This window comes from Aotus nancymaae, unplaced genomic scaffold, assembly GCF_030222135.1.
Source record: "Aotus nancymaae isolate 86718 unplaced genomic scaffold, 86718_ANA_hifiasm-v0.15.2.pri h1tg000011l, whole genome shotgun sequence".
Lineage (NCBI taxonomy): Eukaryota > Metazoa > Chordata > Mammalia > Primates > Aotidae > Aotus > Aotus nancymaae.
This window is the reverse complement of record NW_026988422.1, coordinates 54,412,988-54,428,741: the sequence shown is the minus strand read 5'-3', so window position 1 is coordinate 54,428,741 and position 15,754 is coordinate 54,412,988. Positions and strand designations below refer to the sequence as shown.

The 15,754-nt window shown below is 48.7% G+C and overlaps 1 protein-coding gene across 2 annotated transcripts in view; it reads left to right on the top strand.

Moving 5' to 3' along the window:
• Positions 1–10,691, top strand: part of MAP3K9 (mitogen-activated protein kinase kinase kinase 9) — an 85,060-nt gene extending 74,369 nt beyond the window's left edge. For both annotated transcript variants that reach the window (XM_021675045.2, XM_021675044.2), the window contains 2 exons: positions 225–1,028; positions 2,694–10,691. In XM_021675045.2, the coding sequence (XP_021530720.2) occupies positions 225–1,028; positions 2,694–3,178 (1,289 nt within the window). In that variant the 3' untranslated portion in view covers positions 3,179–10,691. The remainder of the gene's footprint in view (positions 1–224; positions 1,029–2,693) is intronic.
• Positions 10,692–15,754: the final 5,063 nt, after the last annotated feature.

Genomic DNA, 15,754 nt, shown 5'->3' with positions numbered 1-15,754 from the left:
ATAAGGAAATGGACTCTGGAATGGAGAGTGGTTTCCCTATGTTGGGGGGTGGATAAAGCCCTCTTGGTTCAGTGTTGAGTTCCATGTCCTGCTCATCACACCACTAGACCTTTGTGTCCCTGGCACTGAGACAGGAGGCCTGGGTTAGGGGAAAGGACCAGATTCTTCTATCTGTCACTTCATTTGCATTTCCTGTTTCTCTCCCACTTCTGTCATCTTCACAGAGGATGAGGACAGTGAAGGCCCAGGGAGTGGAGAGAGTCGTCTACAGCATTCACCCAACCAGTCCTACCTCTGTATCCCGTTCCCTCGTGGAGAGGATGGGGATGGCCCCTCCAGTGATGGAATCCATGAGGAGCCCACCCCAGTCAACTCGGCCACCAGTACCCCTCAGCTGACACCAACCAACAGCCTCAAGCGGGGTGGTGCTCACCACCGCCGCTGTGAGGTGGCTCTGCTCGGCTGTGGGGCCGTTCTAGCAGCCACAGGCCTAGGGTTTGACTTGCTGGAGGCTGGCAAGTGCCAGCTGCTTCCCATGGAGGAGCCTGAGCCACCAGCCCGGGAAGAGAAGAAAAGACGGGAGGGTCTTTTTCAGAGGTCCAGCCGTCCTCGTCGGAGCACCAGCCCCCCATCCCGAAAACTCTTCAAGAAGGAAGAGCCCATGCTGTTGCTAGGAGACCCCTCTGCCTCCCTGACGCTGCTCTCCCTCTCCTCCATCTCCGAGTGCAACTCCACACGCTCCCTGCTGCACTCCGACAGCGATGAAATCGTCGTGTATGAGATGCCAGTCAGTCCAGTCGAGGCCCCTCCCCTGACCCCATGTACCCACAACCCCCTGGTCAATGTCCGAGTGGAGCGCTTCAAACGAGATCCTAACCAATCTCTGACTCCAACCCATGTCACCCTCACCGCCCCCTCGCAGCCCAGCAGTCACCGACGGACTCCTTCTGATGGGGCCCTTAAGCCAGCGGCCCTCCTAGCCAGCAGGAGCCCCTCCAGCAATGGGTTGAGCCCCAGTCCTGGAGCAGGTGAGACTTATTCCTCTTTTCTCTTTCCTTTCTTTGTACCGCTCCTTTTGTAGGCCTCATTTTCTCTTTCCACCTCTGGATTTGAGTGAACATCTTTCCTCCTCTTAGCCAATCAAGAAATGCGGTTTTGGGATCAGGGAGGTGGCCAGGGCTGGCTGTCTTCTCTCTGACCTGTGCCTCAGAGGGTCTTCCCTGAGGATTGAGAGAAGACAGGCAGGTTCTAGGAAGAATTAGAAGACCTGGGACTCCTTTGGAATGTCCAGGCCCTGAGTCTTAGGGTAGGATCGTGTTTTCAGGGCACAGGAAGGTCAGGAGTCTAGTTTTTCCCTGAGGAGGATGATGCATTTACTAGGAAGGAGTCTTGCACTGTAGGTGGGAAGGGTATGTTCTGCCACATAGCTGGGATTTTGCCTCTCATTATAGCGTTAGTTCACACACTCAGAAGGCAGGCTTCCACCTATTCATCACATCTTTCAGCACTCACCCCTGACTCATACCTGCCTCTTCAGGTGTGGAGATGTGTCCAGGTAAATTGCTATTCCTGTGCATATGCCTGTCCTCTCCACCTGAGACCTAACACCTGGGCACACACACTCATCCCCGGTCTTTCTTGTCACCATCCCTTGCTCCCTGGGAGACCTAAGTCTGTCTTGGAAGCAGCCTCTAATCCAGTAGGGAAAGAGGGGATAGTAATATCCTTTCGATTAGATTTAAGTGTCAACAACAATTGTATTTAACCATTGGCTTGACCTGCCCTCCTGTTTTTTGGTTATGCTCAGATATGTGACCTCTTTGGGAACAGAAACCCTACATGACTCACCTTCAGACTTCTGATACCTAGCTCTGTTCCCGTCACATGTTTATACCATAAATGAACAGTAAACAAAGAGATGAGCCCTTAAGTCAGGGGTCAGCAAGCTTTTTTGGTGAAGGGCCAGATAGTAAATATTTTAGGCTTTGGAGGCCATACAGTTTCTGTTGTAACTACTCAACTCTGCTGCTGTAGTGGGAAAGCAGACACTGGATGCGGCTGTGTTTCACTACAATTTTATTGTTTTCATTTTTTTTCAAACAAAGTCTCACTCTGTCACCCAGGCTGGAGTGCAGTGGCATGATCACAGCTCATTGTAGCCTTGACCTCCTGGGCTCAAGTATCCTCTTGCTTCAGCCTCCCAAGTAGCTGGGACTACAGGCATGCACCACCATGCCCGGCTAATTTTGCAAAAAATGTTTGTAGAGATGGGGTTTCACCATGTTGCCCAGGCTGGTCTCGAACTCCTGGGCTTAAGTAATCCTCCTGCCTTGGCCTCCCAAAGTGCTGGGATTATAGACATGCACCACTATACCCCATCTAAAACTTCATTTATAAGCACAGGTGGCCAGCTTGTGCCAACATCTGTCTTAAGTTATTTCATTACAGATAAGACCCCCATATATCCTATTATTCTTACCAGATACAGGGATCATGGCCTTCTAGTTCACTATTGTGTCCTCAGTACCTCCCAGCCCACTGCATGGCGCATAGTAGATGCTCCACAAATGTTTGCTGATTCATGTTCTCCTGAATGCATAGGGATTTGGTAGTGCTGTTGGGGAGTAGTGGGTATCTAGCCTGGAAATATGGTGCATCTTCTGATGCCTCTCCCTTTGTCTTTTTTTGACCAGGAATGTTGAAAACCCCCAGTCCCAGCCGAGACCCAGGTGAATTCCCCCGTCTCCCTGACCCCAAGGTGGTCTTCCCCCCAACCCCAAGGCGCTGGAACACTCAGCAGGACTCTACCTTGGAGAGACCCAAGACTCTGGAGTTTCTTCCTCGGCCGCGTCCTTCTGCCAACCGGCAACGGCTAGACCCTTGGTGGTTTGTGTCCCCCAGCCACGCCCGCAGCACCTCCCCAGCCAACAGCTCCAGCACAGAGACGCCCAGCAACCTGGACTCCTGCTTTGCTAGCAGTAGCAGCACTGTGGAGGAGCGGCCTGGACTTTCAGCTCTGCTCCCGTTCCAGGCGGGGCCACTGCCCCCTGCCGAGCGGACGCTCCTGGACCTGGACGCAGAGGGGCAGAGTCAGGACAGCACTGTGCCACTGTGCAGAGCAGAACTGAACACACACAGGCCTGCCCCTTACGAGATCCAGCAGGAGTTCTGGTCTTAGCATGAAAAGGATCGGGGTGGGCAAGGGGGACAGCCGGAGGAGACGGAGGGGAGCTGGCGGGCATAGCCCTTTCTCAGTGTTGGACCCCCTGAGATCCAGCCCTACTTCTTGCACTGATAATGCACTTTGAAGATGGAAGGGACAGGGCCACTTCAGAGGGTCTCCTGCCCTGCAGGGTCTTTCTACTCATGTCCACTGGAGGGGCTGTGGCCATCAGTTCTGGCTGTGTAGGGGAGGGAGGGGTGCATGCATGTCCCCCACCCTCCACAGTCTTCCTTGCCTTTAGAGTGACCCTGCAGAGTCACTCAGCCAAATCTGTCTGCTGCTCCCTCTCCTCAGCCTGTTGGGTGTGCGCAGAGCTGTCCTGGGGTCCCTTTGTTAGCCCTGAGTTTGGCTTCCTAAACACCAGTATTGAATGTTCTGTGATTGATTTTGCTCCTCCTCCGCTCTCCCCCAACACCCAGCTATCAGAACCTGGCTTGGTTTGAGATGGGAGCTTTTCTGTGTCCTAAGCCCTTTCATGCTAGCAGGAAGACTGAAAGCGAGTGGCCCAGTGTGGGGTCATAGGGCTTGATAGACCTGGCACTACCTATCTGCACTTCAGGTGCTCCACCTATTTATGTGAGCCCACAGGTGGAAAGGGGAACTGCCCCAGTGAGAACAGGGGGATGGGGGTGTTGGGAAAAATACAGTGAAGTTGCAGTGGAGAGGTTAATGGAGTATGTCCTTCTTCTTTTGGGAAACACTCAAAAGGCAAACCAGCAACTGTTGAAGGTACCCATTTACCTGCTTGGGGTCAGGACCTGGTCAGACCAGGTTCAGATACAATCATATGCTCATCCCAGGAATAGTTTCTTGGAGGACTCACTCACTCACGGGTGCCAGTTCTAAGTCAGAGACAAAATTCCTGTTCCTTTTGTTGTTATTCCCTTCCTTTGGTCTTCACTCTAATCCCTGGAGTTTGTGGGCTTTCGGTTATGTGTTTGGTTAGTAGATATCACCGCAGTGCCCCAGAATAACATATGAAGGTGAGTCCTGGGCACTGAGAGTTGGGAATTCACTCTCATCTGGGCCGTCCATGTTGTGATGCCCTTGACGTGAAATGGAGCCAGCAGGAGTACCTTCTGTAAATGCATGTGGCAAAGTGCTATTTATAGGGTGCCCAGGGAGCCACTGATGTACGATCACCTCTAGGTCCCTCATACTGGAAACTGACCAAGGCCTGTGCTGGGCTCTAGACATGAGCTGGGTAGGAAGGATAGCAGAAGACAACCCTGACCTTTCTGGAAGTTGTTGCCTTAACTTGAAAGTTGAGCTTCCTCTAAAGCTTTCTTATGGATGTCCTCACCATGCCACTACTCTGAGACCTCTTGTTAACACAAATGTGAACAGTTGTCTTTATGTGGGAATGATGACTTGATTGGGAGTAGCGTCTCAAGGTCATTCCCCTCTTCCCTCGAGACTCTCTGAATGCTGCTCCACTGTCTTTTGTCTTGGAGTATTTCTCTGGCAACATTGGAGGTAACTCAGCAGGTTCCTTGCATTTGCTGCCTGGATGTGCAGCTGGCAACAGTGATGAATTGGTCACTGCGCTTTCTCTATAACTAGGATAGATGTCCTGCCTTGGGGATGACAAAAGGGGTGACCTTCGTTTTCAAATTGTTCCTTGCTTTATGAGCCCATTAGCACCTTGGTTCAAGGGACCTACCAAGTCTTGGACGGGGAGGCACTACTGGTTTTGTTGGCCAAGGTTTTGTTACTGCTTCTCTTCTGTGTCCTTCTCTTTGTTCAGTGAAGCCAAGATGTAAAGGATTGTTTTTTTGCCCCCCTTCTCCTACTCTTGGGCTAGGAGGGAAAAATGTGGATTTTACCAGAAATTCTAGCCAACCTAGTGATCCTTCTTAATTCTTGATGGGGAAAAGTACATAAAAAGTCTGTTCTGTGCCCTCCTTCCCCTGAGCCCTCCGTAACCCCAGTCTAAGCCACAAACACATCTGTCTAGACTTGGCTCCACTAAATAGCCCTCTTCTGGCCCTCCAAACCATGCTGGCTGTACACAGTGCTTTATGGTATGAGGCAGAGATTTTTCCTTTGCTCGTTTTTAACTTTTGCCATTGTGTTAGGTTGCAGCCATCTTTCCTGGAAAGATGTAGTGTAACTGATGTAGTATAGATTGAATGATGGCCACCCGCCATTGAGTGAGAGGTTGAATGCCATCCTTACTTGTCCACTATGGGGAAAGACAAAGGAAGGCTGGGCCTTTGCTAAGGAAATCGTCGTACCTGAAAGAAGCAAAAGCAGGGTTATCTAACGATGCTGCTGTGAGCATCCAGGAAGAGGGAACAGTTACCATCTCGCAACTGCTACACACCTGATCTCTGATGTGCCCTTGACTGCCGCCCTCTCTCTGTGGGGCAAGGCTGGAGATGGGCTAAGGATCTGTATAGCAGCAGGTCTCAGTGGCTTTCTATTCACTAGGGTTCCCATGCTCTGTGGTCCTGGTCAGAAGCAGGCCCTGGAGCTGTGGATGAAGCCACTTGAGTGGCAGTAGCTGGCCCTGCTTTCCCCTGCCTTCTCTTTGCACAAAGACATATTCCTTTTGCTCTTGATAGGTGCTCACTACATGGAAGATGGTGATAGGAACAGATACTGCTCTCTGCCCCTGCTCCTTGGATCCTTCAGCTCCTAACGCTGATTCAGATTATCCCCTGGGGACCCCCTTGGGGATCCAGACTGCTGCCAGGAGGTTGAGTAGATATCTCAGTTATCTGGATGTTCTTTCTGAGAGGCTTTGGTGGATACCCTTCACGTGGCATCCCTAGGGTCTTCTGGTAACAATAATAGCAACAATGATATCTTACATTTGTGACAACTCAGAATAGTGCTAACTTTTCCTCCTGACCTTTGCAAAATGACATCATTTTCCTTGTACATTTGATACACTTGCTAGTAGAGAAGCGGAAATGCTTAAAGATGAAAATTCAAGTGAAGAGAAATTAAAAAGTGGCTTGGACTGATTGCTGAGTGAGGCCACCGGGCTCTGAGAACTGAACAGGTTGGCTGCATTCCCTATTCTGCTTTTGCTGTGTGGCCGTAGGCTTGTCTCTTTAGCCCCTCTCAGATTTCCTTCCTTTAAAAGCAGTCATCACATGCTTCCCTCTCAAGGGCGTTGGGTGTATGTATCAGAGAAGATCAGTGAAGCACTGCAGCTCCTTGCCAGCTCCCAGAGGGAGCTTACTTCATCTCTACAGGGTGAGTTGCTGAAGTTGAGACCTTTGCCTGGAGGGAACTTGCCTTTTGTCCTTTGGCTTCTGGAAAAGGAGTGATTTGGAGGTGGCTGAGCATGACTAATGGGAGCCTGTCAGGCCCATGCCCTTCTGCTGCATTTATGTAGCACCTGGTGTTGACAAGCATTCCTTCCTAATTCCCCCACTTAACTTGTCGGACACAGCCTGCCAATGTCATCCTCACCATTTGTGTCTTACAGAGAAGGAAATGGGAGAGGAAGGTTGGTAGCAATGTCAGAGTGACAGTTGGCTGTCTCTGATTTCTTGGGGTCATCAGTCTGATTTGTTTAGAGCCTGGAATCATCCCAATTCCTGGAAGAATATTTGGGAAAGGGTGCCCTTGCCCTTGGGACATATGTCATGGTCACTAAGCCCCCTTTCCCTCAGGCTGCTGTTGCTCAGAGACATAATTAGATACCCCTGGGACATCTAGACCTGACTTTTCAGGAACTTTTTTGCCCCTAGGACATCTAGACCTGACTTTTCAGGAACTTTTTTGCCTCTGTGGTCTCCACATTGGAGTCCTCCTTCCCTTCTTCTTCCCCTGTGTGAAGGAGACACCTCCCTAACGATCCTAACTCATCCAGCTCACTTTTAACAAAGCAAAGAGCAGAGGGCACTGAAGACTGGATGGCTGGGAAGACACACCTTGGGTTGGAAACCATGCTGGCAGGAACCTGGTGATCAAAGCTGCCTGCTTCCTGGGTGTGTGAATTTGCACATCTTTTCCCCTCTCTGGACTTTAAAAGCCTACTGTGAACTGGGGATGATACTATCTACTTTCCCTCCCGAAGCCCTTCTAACTTTAAAATGTATGGTCCTGGAGCCCTGAGACCTGCACAGAAACTGCAGCCTTGCTAGATGGCTTCCCTTGTGCAGAGAAGTGTGCGTGTGTGTGAAATATATGTACAGTTTTATGTTAAAAACCGTCGAATATCAGCTGTTTCATATGGATCAACCTGATGTACCTGCCTCTCTCTTTGGCTTTAGGTCTGAGAATGACTTGTCTTTGTCAAGGTATGCTATTATTAGAAACACATTACCAAATGCATCTCTTCTTTCAGATCAGCATATTCCTAGACTAGGAATTCATATTAATGAAAATTCACATGTGAAAGGAAAACCCATTGCTATTTCTGGGGAGGACCTCAGTCCTGGGCTTTTCCTTGGTTTTGCTACCTGGATGCTCACCACTTCAGGTACTAGTGTTGGAAGGCAGGAGGAGGAAGTGGAAATCCTGCTGATTAAGGCTAAGTAACAGGGTTTAGGTGCCTAATTAGCGTGACCCAGCTGGGACTTCTGGTTGGCTCTGTAGGCCAAGTGAGTCTCTTATGGACTTCCTCTCAGACTGCTGTTTCATTTTGTCCTGATGAGATATTGATGGTCATGTCCACACCCTTTCTCATCCTTTTCCCTTCTTGGGCCCTGGAAGTACCGTGGCCTCCCTAGGCTGTTCAGGGAGCCCTGGCTTTACACTTCAGCATGTTGGGCTCACTCCATGATCAGGAGCCAGTAGGACTGGTCCTTCCTGATTCTTACTGCCTGTGGTTCCCCAACCCCTACAGGGAGCCTGCTTTGGGTCTTGGGCTGGAAAGAGAGAAGAGCCCTGGGTGCCAGCTAGTTATGGGAGCTGAGCTTTTCTACACCTCTTTGTTAACCCTTGGAAACAGACCTGCCTTTCCCCTGACCCATCTTCCTACCTGTCTGGTCTGACCTGCCCTCTTTGAAAGCACTCACCACCTAGTTTTACTAGGCTGATTGGCAGGTGTGGACATGATACGTGTCTATCGAGATAGGTGTCTAACTAGTTAGGTGTCTCAGGATGGGACACCAGAATACAATTCCAGGCGTGCACAGACAGGGCTCTGCTACTGGGACATGTGGGGTAGGTGTCTGGGCATTCTGAACCCAGAGGTCAGAGTAGTCACAAGCGGAGCCCTAGGGAGCGAAGGCCCCAGGGACATGGTGTTCCTTGCCCTGTGCTCATGAAGTCCAAGGCTAGGTTTCTGAAGTAGTATGCTGCCCGTTCCTGAGATCCTTCACACCTGGACACCTACCCAGACAAAGCCTGACTGAAAATTTTGATACTGCAGTCATCATGAAATTTTTCAATAATTCTGATTTTTAAAAAACATTGCATTGCAATATGATTTATCTTGATTACTGAAGTTCTTTTTCTTTTTTTGGTGCCCCCTTACATTTTGCACCAAGGCAAGGGCCTCACTCCACTCTAGACCCAGCTCTGCCTGCCCCTCACCTGGACCTGTGAGAGGGACTTACGTACCACTGTGAAATAGGTTTCATGTTTTTTCTTACCCTTCCTCTCAAATCCTGAGTGAGGCAGCAGCTCTCTGGAAGTGCTTGAGTTTAAATAGGAGTGTAGACTTACAGCAATGAAACATCTGGGAGTTTTTAACTTTGGATCTACACCTGGGTGTGACATTTCCTTGGTGTTCTCTGCCTGCCTTTCCAGCTCTCAGCAGCCCTGAGGACACTCGTGGGTGTGTGTGCGCTCTGCGGAGAAGGGAAGTGATTATGGCAGAGAGGCTCCTTTAGATTCTCATCTTAAACCTCTTTGAAATATCTTTGAATTCTAGGAGAAGTGAATAAACTTCACTCATTCTCTCTTCTAGATTTCAGAAGAGACTGAAGCAAATGGAGGCTTTTTCACTCCCTGGCATGCCAGGAGCCACTTTCCCTAGCTCTGTGCCTGCACAGTGAGTCTTCAGAATTTGGCTCATCACATCCTCTGCTAGTATCATTTCCACCACCCTCGTCATCCTCTGTCATCTTTATTTCATCCTCATCATTTCTCTCTACCTCCAGTTCAGAAGCCATGCTGGCTGTGGCTCTTTTCTTCATCACCATCAGAGTGAGGCATAGATGTATCCTGGCCTAGGTATGGAGACTAGTAATAAATGATAAGAAATCATTAAATTTTTTCCATGTGGGGAGTGTTATTCTAGCAATTCATATATATATTTAATTTTTGACTCCTTACAATAATTCTGGGAGGTGGGTATCACCCCCATCTAAGGTTGTGGAAACTGAGGCTCTGATAGTTGTGTAATTTGCCCAGGGTCACACAGCGAGGAAGCAAGTTGTTGATCGGCTTGGTTCCAAAGTCATCTCTCTTTTTCCTCTGAGCACATTTCTAAGCCACTGCTAAGGCACTCTGAGATAAAGTTGGCCTAGCTCAGGTCCACCTAGGTTTTGAGATTGCCCTTTGCCCAAGGAGGATTGTGTCCTTGGCTCTCCTGTCGTCGGCCTGTGATCGGACTTGCACCCAGGCTGGAGTGCAGGTCTCAGCTGACATCCTCGATGCTGCTGGCTGCTTCCTCGCCCTGTTGCCTCTCCAGTGACTCCAGGGGTTCGAAGCACATAGGAGTTGGACATACTAATTCTGTAGCTCTTCTCCAAACACCACTGAAGGCCGTGAGCCTCTCTTCTCTGTTTCCAGCCTGCAGGTGCCCCACTGCTGCTCTTCATTCCAGCTTCTCACTTTTCTCCCAGTCTCTTGAGCTTGGAAGCCTTACTGTAGCTCGTGTCTCCTCCCTGGGCACTTGAAGTCAGGCTTTTGCCTTTCTGGCACATTGAGCCACATGCCCTTGATACCCAGTTGTAGCAAAGAAGGGAGGTGATGAACTTGCTCACTTTCTTGTCTAATTTCCCTCACTACTCATCCTGCACATTGACTCACAACCACTACCCCACCCCGACCCCCAGATATCTTATAGTCTAAGGTGATCTTTTAGAGGATTAAGGAAAGGAGTTGGAGATGGGTTTTACTTAGTTCACAGAAAAGCTTTCTTTGGGATTTTCCTCCCCCATAGGGCTTTTAAGTCTAGGCGAAGTGAAAGTTCACGTATGTGTTTGTTTGGTTCCTCTGTAATTAGCTACTAGTTTTTATCCCTAGACCTCCTCTGCTCCAGTGTCTTGCCCACGTGTCCTGCCCTGTGTCCTTGAATTCCCATTTTGCTTTGGGATTTAAGTTATTGTATGTTGTCAACAATATTTAAAGACGAAAAAGTCCTGAAGGAAACTTACCAGACTCTTTCCTTTGGCTTTTTTTTTTCTTTCAAGGTACTGTAAATTGTTAACTAGGGATGCCAAGCAGGCTTGGTTCAGTGGCTAAACCTCTTAATGTATTACAGTGTAATGCTGATCTCAGCCTGGTCCCAACGCCAGAGCACACGGAGACTTGAATAAAACTGTTACAATGATTACTTCTGGTTTGCTGTGGTTCTTCATAAACTCATCCTTTTCTCTCTTTCTTTCTTTTTCTTTTTCCTTCCCTCCCTACCTCCCTCCCTCCCTTCTTTCCTTCCTTCCTTTTCTCCCTCCCTCCCTCCCTCTTTCTTTTCTTTCACTCATTGCCCAGGCTGGAGTGTGCTGGCATGGTCTTGACTCACTGCAACCTCTGCCTCCCTGGTTCCAGCAATTCTCCTGCCTCAGCCTCCCGAGTAGCTGGGATTACAGGCGTTTGTCACCACACCTGGCTGTTTTTGTTTTTTTAGTAGAGACAGGGTTCCATCATGTTGGCCAGGCTTGTCTTGAACTCCTGACCTCAGATGATCCACCTGCCTTGGCCTCCCAAAGTGCTGGGATTACAGGCATGAACCACCGTGCCCGGCTGCTTTTTTCTTTTCTTCTTTTCAGAGATGGGTCTTGCTATATTGCGCAGGCTGGAGTGCAGTGGCTGTTCATTGGCACGATCCCACTGGTAGTCAGTATGGGAGTTTTTTGACTTGCTCCGTTTCTGACCTGGGCCGGTTCATCCCTCCTTAGGCAACCTGGTGGTCCCCTGCTCCTAGGAGGTTACCATATTGATACTGAACTTGGTGCGGACACCCGATCAGCATAGCACACTACAGCCCAGAACTCCTGGGCTCAAGTGATCCTCCCACCTCAGCCTCCTGAGTAGCTGGGACTACAGGCATGTGCCACCACGACCAGCTGCTTTTTTCTTTTTAATTAAACTGAATGCTCAAGTAACTGGACTGTTTCTAGGGAGTTTTCATATGTAGGAAAAAAATAACTGGAGAAAGACGGAAATGCTGCAGAAAAGAGGAGGTGAGAAGCCTCTCTGAGTTGTCTGCGAGCCTCCAGCAGGACCATGGGGGCCTTTGTGAATGAAGTGCCGAACAGTGCAGTCTCTGCTCATAGTTGACTTTCACACAGCTCGCGGATTTTGGCTTTCAGAGCCACTTGTGAGTGTGTGCTGTCTCCTACTCCCTACCACTAACCATGCTGACATTCCTGGTGAGGTTGTGAATGGAGCTAAGAAGACAAACACATGGAGTTGTAGACGTGAATAAGATTTACTGGCTATGAGTCACAGATTCCTTGTGGCTCTGATGCTCTTGATGGCACTTGTCAGCTGTGTGACCTTGGCAAGCCACTTAACCTCTCTGGGCCTCTCTGGAGCAAGCTGATCACCAAGCAGCCTTTGTGCCCTCACTTTCCATGATTTTGTGTTAGGTGGGGATGAGGATAAAGCAGACAGGATGAATCTTGTTTGAGGCCATTCTTCACTGTGTGAATCCTCTAGTTCATCACTCAGCTACAGGTGGAAAAAATGACTTCTGAACTTAAATATTCAGACACCCTCATGCGTGAATGCTGTAACTTTTCATTTCTCTCTGGCCTCCTTGCTCTTTTCTCTGACACCTGGGGAAGGGTGACTCTGAGGTGAGGTGCTGTGTTGGATGCTTGGATTGTGAGAGCAAGGCTGAGATTCTGCTGAGCCTTCAGGTTAGTTTGACCAGGATCTAGATAAACCAACTGGGCAAAGATGAAAAATTGACCAGTCTCCTCACTGGTGCCATATGGAAAGGTGCCATATACTGTTTTTGTTTTGTTTTGTTTTGTTTTGTTTTGTTTTGTTTTGTTGAGACAGAATCTCTGTTGCCCAGGCTGGAGTGGAATGGCAAGATCTTGGCTCACTACAAGCTCCACCTCCTGGGTTCAAGTGATTTTCATGCCTCAGCCTCCCCAGTAGCTGGGATTACAGGCACATGCCACCATGCCCAGCTACTTTGTATTTTTAGTAGAGATGGGGTTTCACCATGTTGGCCAGGCTGGTCTCAAACTCCTGACCTCAGGCGATCTCCCCACTTTAGCCTCCCAAAGTGCTGGGATTGCAGACATGAGCCAGGTCACCCAGCCAGGCAGCATATACTGTTAACATGTATACAAATTGCTACATGTTTCTGGAAAGCAGCTTGGCCATATGGTATTAAGAACTATAACACAGGCCTAGTAATCCCATTACTACTCAACAGTAATAAAAGCTTTCAATGTGCCAACCGTTCACTACAACCTATGTTATCTCATTTACAATATTTCAACATCTTTAAGAGTAGGTCTGTTATTATCTCCATTTTACATTGAAGAAAGGGCCAGAGGGTTGAGTAACATGCCCAAGACCACACAATTGGCTAATAGTGGAGCTGAGATTTGTCTGATTCTGGCATCTGCATTTGTATCGTAAGTTGGAGTTGGATGCAGACAAAGATTTATAAGTCATCCCAATGTTATTTACAGGAGCACTCAAGAGACTACAAATGACCCAAATAAGAATCTGGGTCTTCTTCCACCCTCTTCCTTACCCAGCAACATAGAATCTGAGACAGTGAGAGCAAGAAGGCTCTCTTTACAAATTACAAAACCGTCTAAATTCCTGACAACAGGGGGTGCTTAAACTGCTTCTTTTTAAGGCATTTTTTGAGTACCTTTCTGTGCCAGGTACCAGCTGGACACTAGAGATTGGCAGCTTCTTTAGGCAGGTTCTCAAAGACTATATGGTCTGGTGGGAGAGACCAAAATGTGAAGAAATCTTTAAAATAAGGGAGTCAGTGTCATGATGGGGTGCTAAAGGAGCACCGTGGACTGGGTTTAGCCTGAGCTGGGGCTTCACTTCATGGAGGAAACAGAACCTGAGCTGAGTCCTAAAGAATCAAAGGCACCAAGGCAGGAGACGGTGAGATGCTCCCTCTCCTCTCAAGCAGCACAATTCTGTCTCTGCATTTTTAAAAAAGTGAACCTTGTGATACCTCACCCTGGGTTCCTAGCTCTGGTTTTATGGACCATGTGAAATATTATGTGGCCATTAGATTATTCATGAATAGGTTATTCATGAAGTTAGATTACGCATGAATAATTAAGAAAATGTGAAAATGCTCATGATAAGCTAAATGGTAGGATACAAAACGTTTCTAAAGCAATTTGATCCCCATTATATACAGAAAATCTATTTATATTTAAGAAAATACACATCTGATAGGCACAGGAAAAAGACTGGAAGGAAGTCAGTTATCTTTGTGGGGAGATATCATAGATGATTTTAAAATGTTTTTAGGATTTATTAAACTTTAAAAAAATGAACATAGGTTACTTTTCCATTCAGCAAAACAATGACAAATGAAGTAGTTTGAGGATGCTTTCCCATCCTAACCACTTTCCTTTGCAGATGTTCCAGAGGCCCAGGCCACTGGCTTCAAGGCTGTCCCCTGCCCTGAGCAGCATGACAAGGTGATTCCAGAAGCCCTACTTATGGAAGGTAGAACTGGAGCCCACCTCCTGGCCCCCTCACGCCTTTCTTCACCCCTTTCCTCCAGTGGAGAGATGGTGCTGGAACGGTGAGCACCTGCAGACTGCTAGCGGAATCCAGTGAGGGCACACGAACACAGAATGTTCTAAGAAGGAGGTGCTGTGGGAGTCTCCTAGGGGCACAGCTAGTTAGGGATGTCAGGTCCCTGCACAGGCAAGCAGCATGTTCCTACAACACAAGTGCACATCCCTCTGTGAAAGGAGCTGTGCTGGGCCTAGGTCCACCACACCCTGTTTACTCGCCTGTGGAATGTGCTTCATTCAAGGCTGGGGCTGATGTCCTAATCCTCTGAGCCCTCGATCCCCACCCTATCTAGTCCAACTAGCTCAAGCTGGAGAACATGTTTTGCCATAAGGGGGTGGGGTGGAGGTGAGGGTGGGGTCCGCCACCCTGTCCCCTGCTCCTCTCAGTCACTGATCACACTGCTGCCATCCAACCAGGAGAGCCTGGTGTGGGGTCTCAGTGGGAGACACTGGACACTTCTTTGTGATGGAAGGACAATGGGGAGGCTTGAGAAACATCAGCCCTAGGAAATGTGCTCATGGAACACAGGTTGGATCATGCCACATGCAATGTCTGCAGGAAAGGATCCAACATTCTTGAGCACGGCCTTAAGGACCCCACCCGATCTGGCCCCAGTCTACCTTCCCAAACGCCCATCACAATTTCCCTGCCTCCAGTCCTTCCCCACCCCTAAGACTTGACACTTCTCTGCTTCCTGAAACACTTGATTTTCCAGGAATGGAGGCCTCCTGCCTGAGAGTGTATTATCCTCTTTATGAAATGACTTTCTGGCTATCTACCCAGGTGTCTAAGAAGACTGCAACCTTTAGGTGGTCACCAAATTAAGTGGTCAGGCTGGGTGTGGTGGCTCATGCCTGTAATCCCAGCACTTAGGGAGGCCAAGGTGGGTGGATCACCTGAGGTCAGGAGTTTGAGACCAGCCTGGCCAACATGGTGAAACTCCATCTCTACTAAAAATACAAAAAAAAAAAAAAAAAAGCTAGGCGTGGTGGCACGTGCCTGTAATCCCAGCTACTTGGGAGGCTGAAACAGAAGAATTGCTTGAACCTGGAAAGCAGAGGTTGCAGTGAGCTGAAATGGCACCACTGCACTACAGCCTGGGCAACAAAGTGAGACTCCATCTCAAAAAAAAAAAAAAAAAATTGAAGGAGACAAGGCAAGATGGGAAAGAAGAATAGAGGCAGATTTCATCCTTTAGAAGATGACCGTCACCCTGGTGAGACTGGACATGCTAGGATGCAGTGGAGAAGCGTACCAAGCACCATGGGACACCTGCAGATGGAGGGGCATCCTGCAGATGGAGGGCTAGTGAGGAGTGGCCTGATAAAGTAGCACTGATTCCCACCTAGTTCTGTGCTTTACCCAACCTGAAAAGAAAAGACTCATCCCTCCGATCCTCTGACAGATGGTTATCGAGGCCCTACTCTGGTCCCAGTTGCACTGTGACTGGCAAATTCCGGTTCCATGTAGGACCAGACAGGTCAACAAGTGAGGTACTCTTAAGACAGTAGGATACAGTGGGGGATGGCGCTGTGTGGAAAGGCATTTCCCATCTAAAAGCAAATATTTAACTCATGCTCAAACACATCGTCTCTGGGTTTTAAAACCCCTGAGGGCAATTGAAACAGAAAATAACTGCCACTTTTTTGGAAT